The sequence below is a fragment of the Triticum aestivum genome, chromosome 2B, assembly GCF_018294505.1.
Source record: "Triticum aestivum cultivar Chinese Spring chromosome 2B, IWGSC CS RefSeq v2.1, whole genome shotgun sequence".
Taxonomy (NCBI): Eukaryota; Viridiplantae; Streptophyta; class Magnoliopsida; order Poales; family Poaceae; genus Triticum; species Triticum aestivum.
The window spans coordinates 395,218,458-395,232,798 of record NC_057798.1 but is presented as its reverse complement, the minus strand read 5'-3'; the positions used below and the strand labels follow the sequence as shown (position 1 = coordinate 395,232,798).

At 46.6% G+C, this 14,341-nt stretch overlaps 1 protein-coding gene across 1 annotated transcript; it reads right to left on the bottom strand.

Annotated features, from left to right (window-relative positions):
* Positions 1–9,037: 9,037 nt before the first annotated feature.
* On the bottom strand, positions 9,038–12,379 carry LOC123045105 (probable WRKY transcription factor 57). The gene is made up of 3 exons (XM_044468039.1): positions 11,943–12,379; positions 11,174–11,341; positions 9,038–9,892 (listed from the first exon to the last, which is right to left on the bottom strand). The coding sequence occupies exons 1-3, from the start codon at positions 12,212–12,214 to the stop codon at positions 9,475–9,477; spliced, it is 858 nt and encodes a 285-aa protein (XP_044323974.1). The 5' UTR covers positions 12,215–12,379; the 3' UTR covers positions 9,038–9,474.
* Positions 12,380–14,341: the final 1,962 nt, after the last annotated feature.

Sequence of the window (14,341 nt, the reverse complement as noted above, 5' to 3'; positions counted from 1 at the left end):
GCCTTTCTTCGTCCTCGTTACCTGATTCCGACGAGGGGGGAGGGGAGGGGAGATCAAGAGGAAAGGGATCCCCTTCTCTGCAAAGCGCTCAATTTGCCGGCTCCGACGTGCTGTGGCGCCGTGGCCGGGCGGACCTGAGCGCGCTGCTGCTAGCGGCCTCCGTCGCTTCCTGGATCCTCTTCAACGCCCCCCTCCGTGCCTCCGGATACACGGCGGTGTCGCTGGCCTTCGACGGGGAAACAACAACGCAAGAGAGGCGCCAGCAAGATGCTAGAGTTGCTGCAGAGCCAGGACACGCAGGAGGAGCCCTACGCATACAAGGACGAGGCCATCGACGGGACCAAGAAGAGGCTGGCCACGGAGGTGTCGCGGCTGGCGCAGTACACCGGGCGCGCCACGCTCACGCACCCGCGACATGCAGAACGCGGTCCACCTCGTGCTCCCTGGCAAGCTCGCCTAGCATGGCATATCCTGTACATGTCCTGAACTGAAGTGAAGAACCATCAGAAAAAAGGCAGCAGGCTGGCATGCGTGGTTCAGCGCAGATGGACTGAATATGTTGTTGTTGTGGTAGCAGGGTGGCATACTTCTGGTAGTAGCAGCAGCACATGTTGTGGAATTTGTTGTTGATTTCTTAAAGTGCCATTTGCTGTCAATTTCTGAATTTGGTGTCATTAATTTGTACAGTTTCAATAAAATACAGTAACATTGTTGTTAACTTATGAATTCGCTATGAAATGAACATTACAATGACCAGACATGACAATTCTTTGCTGCAAAATGCCTGTACTATTGTTGATGACAATCTCAGTAGACCTTACCGCAGGATAAACATTCAGAAAGATTTGATAGTAATCATGTTCAGTTTGAATTGTCAGGTGTAAATCACAGTAGTGGTTACAGGGCTTGATGCCTGGAAACAAAATTACAGTATGGTGTCACTCCTAACCAAAATCTTGAATTCAGATTTGATAGTAATCATGTTGAGTTCAAATCTGATCGAAATAATCAACAACAAAATAGAGCTCACTGAAAGGTAAGACTATGATCAACATCAAACTACTCCTTGACAAGCAGTGATCACTACTGAACATGATCATATTCTTTTATTACTGGAGCCAATTTTCCTAACATCACAATAGTGATTTTTTGTTGACAGCAAGTTCATCATGTCAATTACTCCAAGTAGCAATAGTTTGCCGAGCAGAAAATTTAAACTATGGCTTAGCAGAAAAATTAACAGCAACAGTTTGAGGCCATACATCAAACTATGGCTTGAAGCAACAGTTTTAGAGTTCGATTCATGTATTTTTCAGACATTATACTTCACCATTACATGCATGTATCAGGAAAGAGGTCTTCCTTTTTTTACACCACATACAGATAGCACACTCCCAACTAATTCCACATAGCATTTGTTACAATGTGGATGCAGTAGTACCAGTAGATCACTCTTGTTTAGATCACTCACTGAATTTAGTCACTGGATCACACAAAAGAATGCACATTGACTGAATTAAACTGAATTTAGTCACTGGATCATTCACTTTGGTTGTACATTGACTGAATCAAAATGAATTTAGCCACTGAATTAAACTGTCCATGTAAGTCATATTCAGTTAACACTAATTTTTCAGTTAACAATATTCAGTTAACTCCTTGGAGTTCAGAGCATAATTTGATTGTCAATATTCAGTTAACACTGAATGTACAGCACTGAAAATTACTCTGAATGTACAACACTTCCATCTGTCCCCAAACTCTTTGCTGCTTTTGAGTTCCATGGCAGCCTTTTCTCTAACTGAATTAACAATTGATCTGTCTCTATATGTTTATTAGATATTGCAAAAAAGCAGGAGAATATGCTCATTGAACAAATTCAAATAAAATCAAACAATCCAAATAATTCAAATAAAATCAATAAATTCAAATAAAATCAAATAATTCACTTCACATAATCCAATCTTTTGTCATTGAACACATTACACAAAGACATACACATGACACAATACGTGCACATGACACATCACATACTCCTATCCTTTCTTTTCCTTTTCCCTTGTCCCTTTCTTTTTCCTTTCCCTATCTACTAATTTCCTTGTTCATTTTGGTAACTAGAGGAACATGATGGCCCTCCTATTCAAGTAAAGCAAGACAAATCTAACTTACTTCAAATAATTTCAAGTAAAGTGTTCTAGACATCAGGGCAGTCATATTTTCAGTGAAGTTTCATGTTCAGTAAATCTAACTTAATTCAAAATTGTTGCTGTTGTCAAATTACTCTACAAAAAAGTTATTGGTAGATCAAAACAGTTTTTATTTTTTTATTGGACACATGATTACTGGACACATCATGAGCAATGACCTATTAGATCATCTCCATTTTTATTTTTATTGGTCTTTTTAACAGTTTTCAGTAGCACACCATGACACTATTTGCACAAAAACAACGCTTACTGAAAAGTAATACTATGATCAACATCAAACTACTCCTTGACAAGCAGTGATCACTACTGAACATGATCATATTCTAGTACATCAAACTGACTTTTTTGTAATCTTATTCTGAGAGATTAAAAGTAGATGGTCATTCCTTAAAGAACCATGACACACCAAAATTCAGAGGAACATCCCTATTTACTCACTGAATTTTCATTCTGTAATCGTTTCCTTGTGACCTGCAATTCTAAACCCTGATTAATTTCCTCCATTTATTTTTCTAGTGCAATTTGATGTACTGCAATTCAGTGCTGAATTTTGGAGTAAATTGGACACTGAATTTTCGAGTACACCAACTGCTTCTTGTCTAATTTGCTTCTTGTCCAGCTTGATTTAGTCTAGAATTTCGAGTACACCTACTGCTTCTTGTCCAATTTTTTTCTACTCAGTCTATAACATTCAGTTTGATTTAGTCTTGTCCAGTTAACTGAAGAACATGTTTATCCAGACCAACAACATTCTGTTAACTTCTTTGACATTGGAGGTGAACACATTCAGTTAACCTTTTTTTGCAACATTTCTGCAGAGTAGATGATCAATTGTGTTTCAAATTAATGAACAAGCGCAATGTACAGAAATTCGAGCTCGGGTTCTTCTTCTCACCGGCAGAAGCACGAGCAGGGGAGCTCCGGACGGCAGCACGTGCAGGCCCGCCGGGGAGGAGCAGCAACTAGCAGACGAGCAGCAGAAGAAGCTCGAGGTTGAGGATGAGCTTGAGTTCCAGGCCCGCCTGGAGCTCTAGGTCCAGGCGCTCGAGACCCAGGCGCGCACAGGTCCTGTGCAGCGCCGGCGCAGGCCCTGGGCCACGGGAGGGATAGCAGCGTAGCCCTGGGCGGCGGGAGGGGATGGCGACGCAGCCCTGGGGGCGGGAGGGATCACGGCGGGAGAGGATGGCGGCGGAGCAGTGCCCTTCAGCACTGGAGCCGCCGCCCGTCGAGGTGGTCGCTGCGGAGGAGCAGATGGACGGCGCGGTGCAGCTCGCCTCCGTGCGGGCGGCGCAGGTGGGCAGGGGCGTCGGTGGTTCACAGCGGTGGTGCGGGCCATGGCCGTCATCAGCCGCTCGGCCCTATGGTGGGTGCCGACGGTGGCGCGGGCGACCACGGTGCGCGCCGGCGATGGAGAAAGGAGGAAGAAGCAGCGGGGTCTGATTAGCAACAGATTTGAAGCTAGAAGGGGTTTTCTGCAAAATTGTAAATGAACTAAGTAGAGGACAACTTTTCTCGGACAGAGGGAGTATGTGATACAACCAGAAGGTTTTGTCAATCCTGAAGAACACTAACAAATATGCCAAGCTCCAGCAATCCTTCGAAGGACTGGAGTAAGCATCTCGGAGTTGGAATGTACGCTTTGATGAGATGATCAAAGATTTTGGGTTTATACAAAGTTTATGAGAAACTTGTATTTCCAAAGAAGTGAGTGGGAGCACTATAGCATTTCTGATGAGTATATGTTGTTGACATATTGTTGATCAGAAATGATGTAGAAATTCTGGAAAGCATATAGGGTTATTTGAAAGGTGCTTTTCAATAGAAAACCTGGATTAAGCTACTTGAACATTGAGCATCAAGATCTATGAGGATAGATAAAAAACGCTAAATGGTACTTTCAAATGAGCACATACCTTGACATGATCTTGAAGGTGTTCAAGATGGATCAGTCAAAGAAGGAGTTCTTGCCTGAGTTGTAAGGTATGAAGTTAAGAGTTAAAGCTTGACCATGGCAGAAGAAAGAGGAAGGACGAAGGTCGTCCCCTATGCTTTTGACATAGGCTCTATACGATATGCCATGCTGAGTACCGCACCGGAAGCGTGCCTTGCCATGAGTCAGTCAAGGGGTACAAGAATGATCCAGGAATGGATCATTAGACAGCGGTCAAAAAATTGTCCTTGGAGTAAATAAGGACATGTTTCTCGATTATGGAGGTGATAAAGAGTTCGGCGTAAAGGGTTACGTCGATGAAAACTTTAACACCTATCTGAGTGACTCTGAATAGCAAACCGGATACGTATAGTGGAGCAACCATTTGGAATAGCTCCAAGTGGAGCGTGGAATCAGCATTTACAATATGACATAGAGAATTGCGAAGTACATACGAATCTGAATGTTGCAGACCCGTTGACTAAAACCTCTCTCACAAGCAAAACATGATCAAACCCCAGAACTCATTGAGTCTTAATCACATGGTGATGTGAACTAGTTTAGTAACACTAGTAAACTCTTTAGATGTTGGTCAAATGGCGATGTGACCTATCAGTGTTAATCACATGGCGATGTGAACTAGATTATTGACTCTAGTGCAAGTGGGAGACTGTCGGAAATATGCCCTAGAGGCAATAATAAATTAGTTATTATTATTATATTTCCTTGTTCATGATAATCGTTTATTACCCATGCTATAATTGTATTAATAGGAAACTCAGATACATGTGTGGGTACATAGACAACACCATGTCCCTAGTAAGCCTCTAGTTGACTAGCTCGTTGATCAATAGATGGTTACCATTTCCTGACCATGGACATTGGATGTCGTTGATAACGGGATCACATCATTAGGAGAATGATGTGATGGACAAGACCCAATCCTAATCCTAGCACAAAGATCGTGTAGTTCGTATGCTAAAACTTTTCTAATGTCAAGTATCATTTCCTTAGACCATGAGATTGTGCAACTCCCGGATACCGTAGGAATGCTTTGGGTGTACCAAACGTCACAACGTAACTGGGTGGCTATAAAGGTGCACTACAGGTATCTCCGAAAGTGTCTGTTGGGTTGGCACGAATCGAGACTGAGATTTGTCACTCCGGTTGACGGAGAGGTATCTCTGGGCCCACTCGGCAGGACATCATCATAATGTGCACAATGTGACCAAGGGGTTGATCACGGGATGATGTGTTACGGAACGAGTAAAGAGACTTGCCGGTAACGAGATTGAACAAGGTATCGGCATACCGACGATCGAATCTCGGGCAAGTACAATACCGCTAGACAAAGGGAATTGTATACGGGATCGATTGAGTCCTTGACATCGTGGTTCATCCGATGAGATCATCGTGGAACATGTGGGAGCCAACATGGGTATCCAGATCCCCCTGTTGGTTATTGACTGGAGAACGTCTCGATCATGTCTGCATGGTTCCCGAACCCGTAGGGTCTACACACTTAAGGTTCGATGACGCTAGGGTTATAAAGGAAGTTTGTATGTGGTTACCAAATGTTATTTGGAGTCTCGGATGAGATCCCGGACGTCACGAGGAGTTCCGGAATGGTCCGGAGGTAAAGATTTATATATGGGAAGTCCTGTTTTAGTCACCGGAAAAGTTTCAGGTTTTATCGGTAATGTACCGAGACCACCGGGAGGGTCCCGGGGGTCCACCAAGTGGGGCCACCGGCCCCAGGGGGCTGCATGGGCCAAGTGTGGGAGGGGACCAGCCCCAGGTGGGCTGGTGCGCCCCTCCCCCCCACCCACCAAGGCCCAAGGCGCCTAGGGGTTGGGGGAAACCCTAAAAGGGGGCGCCCCCTTGCCTTGGGGGGCAAGGCAACCCCCCTGGCCGCCCCCCGTCCTCAGATTGGATCTGAGGGGGCCGGCCCCCCTCTCCCTTGCCCCTATATAGATGTGGGGGTGGGAGGGTAGCCGCACCCAAGTTCTGGTGCAGCCCTCCCCCTCTCCCAAGTACTCCTCCTCTCCCGCGGTGCTTGGCGAAGCCCTGCAGGATTGCCACGCTCCTCCATCACCACCACGCCGTTGTGCTGCTGCTGGATGGAGTCTTCCTCAACTTTTCCCTCCCTCCTTGCTGGATCAAGGCATGGGAGACGTCACCGGGCTGTACGTGTGTTGAACGCGGAGGTGCCGTCCGTTCGGCACTAGGATCTCCGGTGATTTGGATCACGACGAGTACGACTCCTTCAACCCCGTTCTCTTGAACGCTTCCGCTTAGCGATCTACAAGGGTATGTAGATGCACTCTTCTTCCCCTCATTGCTAGTCTCTCCATAGATAGATCTTGGTGACTCGTAGGAAAATTTTGAATTTCTGCTACGTTCCCCAACAAACCCTCATTATGAAAATCCCATGATAAGGGGACACGATCTCTGCTTTGACAAGACGTGTCAAGGGTCGTGCCTCGAAATACGAAACGAGGTTGTGAGACGGTTCAGAATTCTAACCTGGCCAGGACATAACGCCTCGCCGAAAAAATCGCCTGTGGACGTGGCTTATTTCATTTCAAATATTATTTGCCCTTATAGCTTAAAGCTGTGATTGTTTGATAAAGCCGGATACGGTTGTTCTACGTGGAGGACTGCGTTGAAGTATTCGGAAAAGGAACCTGCCTTGCAATGTCGAAGACAACTTGCGTGTCGAACACATCGTCATTGAAGCCTGGTTCAGAGGCTATTGCGGGAGTCCTGGACTAAGGGGTCCTCGGGCGTCCGGGCTATGTTATGTGGGCCGGACTATTGGGCCATGAAGATACCAGATAGAAGAACCTTCCCCGTGTCTGGATGGGACTCTCCTTTGCGTGGATGGCAAGCTCGGCGTTTGGATCATGTATTTTCCTTCTTCTGTAACCAACTCTGTACAACCCTAGATCCCTCCGGTGTCTATATAAACCGAAGGGTTTAGTCCATAGGGCAAGAACACAATCATACATGCTAGACATCTAGGGTTTAGCCATTACGATCTCGAGGTAGATCAACTCTTGTAACCCCCATATTCACCATAGTCAATCAAGAAGGAAGTAGGGTATTACCTCCATTAAGAGGGGCCGAACCTGGGTAAACATCGTGTCCCCTGCCTCCTTGTTACCATTGATCTTTACACGCACAGTTCGGGACCCCCTATCCGAGATCTGCCGGTTTTGACACCGACACCCGCGAGTCAAATAGGGCCTTGGTTTGGACAATAGAACCTTGATATGGTGATAGTCAGTCATGGGGTTATTTTGGACGCATCTCCAACCCAACTATGTTGACTACACATATGTAACGGTGTTTACCAGTGCCATGATGATTATCTAGATAAGATCCTTGATTGAAAATATAAGGCCGCATGTGAAACCTTTATCCCTAGCCTATTTCTTTATTGTTTTCTAGTTACTTAACTATGGGAATTTGGTCTAGGAAAGTGGTACTCTTTGAGATAACTAGTTCTTTGCAGAAATCTCCTTGCTAAGCATCAGTCCTCGTGGGTTTGATAAACCTAGGGTCTCTAGGGGAAAAGGCACTATCTGCATCCCAAACCGGATCAAAGGTAATCAGTAGACGCCTCTTCTGATTGATGTTCACGCCAATGACATGGACCCTTTGGACGATACATAACAAGATGGTGATCGAGCGGGCCTTTTCCGACGTGGCACTACGTATTTAAATTTCTAGCCTCTTGTAGCACATGCATCTGCTCTCTAGGCCGTGATACATGGATCGGCTAGGCGGCATGATTGATACTCTGTGTGCAGCAGACCACCGCCTTGCTTTGCCTCTTAGTTAGTGATTCGGCTGCTCCGTGGAGCCCTATATCGCATTATTTTATTCTTCTTTTTGGGTATGTTTGTGTTGTTTCCCTAACAGACTTATTATTTTATTTCCGGCACTTGGACATGATGTTGGATATGGTGGTTAGTAGCTTGAAATGTTGTTTTCAGAAGTTGAGTTAAGCTAGACGCGTAAAATAGAAGACATAGGGGGTCTTTCGACAATAGCGTATTCATTAGGAAATGGAATGGGAATAACGATGTGATGGGAGACATAGCAAGACTTGTAGCATAAGGTTTCACGCAGATGCCCGAAACCTATTCTCCAGATATATGTGAAATCATTTTTCAATGCCTTATCTCAATGGCAGTTCAAAATCATCCATCTATTGAGTTGATTGATATGGTGACCATATATCTTTGTGGGTCACTTGATTTGGATATATAAGTTTCACATGAATTCAATTTCAAAACCAAACGCAAAATCCAATATATATTTTGTAAAGTCTATAAGTCACTCCATGTCCTAAATTTGTTGGAATATATTTGGTACAACTGACTTAGTGAGATCCTTATAACAAAAGGTTACTATAAGAATTATGAGAACCCATGTGTATCCATCAAGAAATCCTCAACATGATTTTATATTATCTCAATGTATGTTGATGGTCTAAACATCATATTGGCAACACACAATATATTGAGGAAGCACGTGATCTTCTAAAAATAGAATTTGGGATGAAGTATTTGGTTAAAATCCTGCCCATTTTTTGTTAGATATACTTAACGAAACTAAATACTACTCCCTCCGTTCCTAAATATTTGTCTTTCTAAAGATTTCAATAAGTGACTACATACGGAGCAAAATGAGTGAATCCACACTTTAAAATATGTCTATATACATCCGTATATGGTAGTCCATTTGAAGTCTCTAGAAAGACAAATATTTAAGAACGGAGGGAGTAGTAGTTACTAGCTCATGTAGATGTATGGGTTGATGACTAGTATAATTAATTAGAATTTGCATCAACCATACATATACAATGTTGGCACAAGCCATATACTCATAATTAATCAATATACAGTGCGTATATTACGTTGTATAACCACAAAGTAATTATACATACATTGTACGGAGTACTACTTACACAGTGCAGATTTAGCCAATTACCAGTAAATGACATGTTCAAGAAATAGGGAATTGCCTCACATACGATGAAAGCTCGTCCGATTTGGTACGATAGCGTAATCCACCGTGAACCCACCTTGAGCCAGCGTTGATCAACGGTGGCCCTGCTACTTCGTACAAAAATCGTACAAATACTGTCATACGTGTAGCAACGCTCCAAGAAATAATTAACCACATCGTAAAATATATACCTATGTGCCACCATAATTACCCTATTCTTCTCTCTGCCCAATTAAATTCAGTGGTCCATCCACGCATCCAAGTAATTAAGTACCTAATAATTAATTAAGCTAGCGACTGGCGGTCGACACCGTCGATCTATCCGTGCCTCATCGCTGGAGGCACCATGTCATCGAGAAGCCCCTTGTCGACGGCGGGAACACTCCCCGGCGACGAGATGGACGATGCCTGGGTTGTGTAGCTCGCAACTTGCAGCTCCTGTCGGTTGCAGTGTAGCGGCTGGAGCAGCGACGACGACATCGCCGGCACGCTGAAGAGGGGGTTTTGAGTGGTCGGCGAGTGCAGTGCCGGCAAGTCGTTGTACATGAGGTGGTGGTGGTGTGCCGAGAAGGCCATCTGGCTGGCGAGGGTGGCGGCGCCGGCGCCGCGGGGGAAGGTGACGGTGTGGTGGCAGTGCTGGCCCTCGTAGGTGGTGATGACGACGGAGGGGTCCTCGGAGGAGCGCTCCACGCGCTTCTTCACCGTGCACTTGTTGTTGGTGCACCGGTAGTAGCTCCTACGTAAGACAATATAACTGCAACACTTCATTCATCCATGGCGAAATGAATCATGTGATTTCCGGGATAAAGTGAAAAATGGGCCTAGCTACATGTATATTGTCAAGTTAGGTACTACTCCTCCGTTTCTAAATATTTGTCTTTTTAAAGACTTCAAATAGACTATCACATACGGATATATATAGACATATTTTAAAGTGTAGATTCACTCTTTTTGTTTCGTATGTAGTCACTTGTTGAAATCTCTAGAAAGATAAATATTTAAAAACGGAGAAAGTACTATACATTATTTTCGCATGTAGAAATAGAAAGAAAAACTAAAAACATGACGAATGCATGCCAAGGGTTGCTCTAAAATGGCACCCGTATAAAACGTACAAGTACTACGTGCAAAGTAGTACCAGTACTGGACGCATTCATTATTTTTGCCTAGTGAATTGATTAGTAGGGTTCGACCCACAACGTCATAGGATTCGATCTCTCTCTCTATCTTGCAGTGCACTAGCTAGATCAGAGCTAAACTTAACTACCTCCTTAACAAACTGATCAGAAATAAGTTTAGCACATCAAGGTATTGTTAGTTTTTTCAGCAGAAGAAAGCTATCCTAAAGCAGAATGTACGTACACAGTTTACGAAACTACGTACTGTCATGTTCGTTATGAAGGGATGAGTATTGGAGAAAAACACACACACACACACTAGTAGTTAACGGCAATTAGTTACCAAATGGTTTACATATTCAATGCACACTAAATTTATATGGTATTGCACCGTATTACTTACTCACATGCACATACGTATGTCTTAGGCTTTCACTCTCAACTACTCCCTCTGTAAACTAGTGACCTAAACGATTTTATATTACTCCATCTATCCCAAAATATAAAAACGTTTTTGACACTATACTAGTGTCAAAACGTTCTTATATTATGAGATGGAGGGTGTAGTTTACAATAGTTTACGGACGGAGTATCTTAATAGTCAATACACTGAATTATCTTACACATGTTTTGCATGATCTAATATGCTACTAGTTAGGATATGGAGATGGATTTTTGGCAGAACCAGGAGCTCTGCCGACCAGCTAGGATATGGAGATCATTCATACATATGAAGCATATAATGTGTAGAATTTTTTCTCGCAAAAGGAAAAAAATGTGTAGAGTTTTCCACGGGACGTACGTACCTACTCCCTCGAATTAAACTAAAACTACGACGAGTAAATCGAAACGGAGGGAGTACAAATTAAGCTATGGGTCGGTCGATAGGAATACGTTACCTTGGGAAAGGGCTGTTCTTGACGGCCTTCTGTCCGTACTTCCTCCAGCGGTATCCGTCCTCGAGGTGGTCAATCTCCGTCTTGGTCATGAACGCAAACCGTGGCTGCCGCGCCCGCTTCTGTTTTTTCATCGTCTTCCCTGGGGCCGGCGCCGGCGCCGTCTTGCTCCTGCATCCATATCCAAGCACGCATACATGGAGGTTGCTGTTAGCTCGCATTTGTACAGAGAGAAGACCAAATTAACGCATGGCGCAAGAGAGAAATCGTCCCCTTTTTGTTTCAACCATCAATAGGCCAAAACCCCTATAAAAATACTCGGTATACTAGTGGTGGCGGTGAATCTAGCTAGCATACGTCCAAATTAACAACCTTATCGTGGACTTTAAAAGGTGATGAGAGGGGAAGGGGAGGTTTAGCACGCGAATCCCGGCGCAACGTTCCATGCAAATTAACCACACAACACCACACCACACTCTCTCAGCCTCATTATCGAATTTACCGGACTGCCCCTGGAAACGATGACGTGCTATTAACGAATAATACAAACGAATATAAAAGTACTCGCAAAAAAAGACGAATATAAAAGCGAAATTATATAACGAAATGAAATGAAAATGAAAGATATCGAGGAGAAGGAAATTAAACTAAGTTTATTTTTTTGGAAAATTAAGTCGATGGTAGTTACGGTTTTACCGCTCATTGCGTGGAAGAGAGGAGATGAACATGGCGAGGATCCGACGGTGAATTAAGCTACGGCAGCTTTACTTACGCTGCCTCTGTCGCGGCGGCCGGCCTGCCGTCGGCGTCCGCAGCCTCCCGCGTGGCACCGTCATCGGTGGAGCTCGACGAGGCGCCGGCCCCTTCCATGGACCCCGCTGGTGTGGCCGGATGCGGATCCAGCGGCGGAAGCAGCTCCCCAGCGCAGCCATCGTCGACAAAACCGGCCGCCCAGCCGATCTCCGCCAACAGCGCTGAGGAATCGGCGTACGCTTCCTCGGCGGAGAAGGGCCAGTCCCCACCGCCGCACTCGACGCCGGCCATTGCCACGAACCCCACCGCGAGACGTATATGTAGAGCTAGCAGCTCGAGACCAGGGGCAAAAAACCTTAGGCCGCCTCAGGCCGCGCGCTGCACAGCTTCAGCTTGGCACTGTGCTAGCTAGCTACCTCTGCTCCGACCACTGACGCTGTCAAGTAGTTGATGCTTCTGATCTTGCCTTTGGGGCCCTTTTATCGTCTACTCGAACGTGTGGTTTGTCTATGTGTGTGTGGGGGGAGGATAGGTGCGCATTCATTCATTGTACTTTCCTCTCATTTAATTAATTATTAATGTAGTACCATAAATTGCTAATTACCTAATTGAATTTGCTCTCAGCGGATTTGTTTTTCGCGAATACGCAAAGCATGTGTATCTTTTCATTGATAGAAGAAAAGAAAATGAGTACATATAAGATATAACACATCCACGAACGCAAGGCGTGAACACGGTGCCCAAAAATAGAAAAGAGAAGCAAGGTGCTTGGCCCGAACAAGCAAACAACACACCTAAACCCACTAACTAAAGATGCAAGTCCAAACCAACGTGTGAAGTCAGACAACCACAAATCAGCACCGGGGACGCCGCGAGCACACAAGACGACGCCTTCAGGAAGGAAAACAACGCCGTGGCGCCATCGTCATCCGATCTGAAGAATCAGACCTAGGGTTTCCCCTAGTGCTCAAAGATGGGCACGGAAGAGGCCATGACAATGCCTCCAGGGAGGGGACGGCATTCGTGAGTGTCGCCGTTGCCAGGATCGGCAAGCCGAGCAGGGATTTCTCCCTGGCTATATTTGCGAAATCCCAAAGCCACCGGACCGGAACCGGGAGTCGGAAGCCACACGTAGGTCGAAGAACCACCATCGCCAGAGGGGAGCCATGCTGGACACGCGAACCTTAGACATGACGAGGGGTGGGGCAGCGAGGTGGCCGGGGTTGGGGTAGTTGGCAGGGCAAAGGGGGTCGATGCAGGGAACACGACGGCACCCGACGACACCGACAAGCCAGGAAATGGAGGAGATGCAAATCCGGGCCGCCGGGGCCGAGGCCGTCAAGACACCGGCAAGCTATAGAGGCTGGAGGAGACGCAGCCTCACTAGCGCCGGGGCCGGTGTTGCCCTGGAAGAGGCACCGGCAACCCAAGGACACTGGAAAACACAGGTCGAGGGCCGCCGGGTCCGAGCAACACCAGCGAGGGTTCCAACGCAAGGGCACAAGTGCCCACAGAACACCAGCAGGCACGCCGCGAGGGCCGGCCGACGCTGGGGAGGCACCACCGAAGCACACCAAAAAGCCGCACCTTGAAGCCATGGCCGCGGCTCGGAAGGAGAAGAGCGTTGTCGTGGGCACCACAAGGACTGCCCGAGACGAGCAAAGGAGCATCCATCCCCAATCCCGGGTCCGATGCCGTCAGTAGAGAGGATGCCGGTGGCAGGACGGACATGTCTGACGTGAAGACGGGGGAAGGCGGAGGCACCTTGCCGGCGGCAGGAGCTTGCAATGGCTGGTAGAAGGGAGGGCGGGCGAGGGCTGGGGCGTACGAGGCCGCCGGGACGCGCTGGCATAGGGCACAGCTGGCAGAGGGTGGCCGGCAGGGGAGCCAAAGCTTGACGAGGAGCCCCGCCGAGCAGTGCGTCAGATCCGCCCGACCGCCGCCATCTTGGGGTCCGGCGCGGCTTCGCCGGCCGACCCTCCGGCGATGGCGAGCGGGAGAGGGTGGCGGGGAGGGGAGCTGCTGGGCAGCGGTTGGTTCCCCCGTGTCGCCCGGGGAGGAGGGCGATGCGGGGGTCGGGGCTTTCAGCCAGTTGTTTGATTTGGGAGGATTTCTCCTTCAGATATGGACACCGATCGATGGCTCGTACTAGCGAGGTTGCAGGATGTAGTTGGAAGGCTTCACTGTGGGTTTTGGCTGCTTTCACTCCGGACAGTTTGTCTTTAACAGTGCCATGCGATCCATGGATGATGGCTAACACAAATGGTATGGTGGTGCGGCAGCATGGTGGGTTTCTAGCCCAACCCTGTAGCTTCTGGGATCGTGGAAAAGTGGTTGCGACAACTACTATGGTTGACTTCAGTTTGGATGTACTTCTCAAGTACCATGTCTCGACCTCTGAGGCGAAAAACTTAGGCC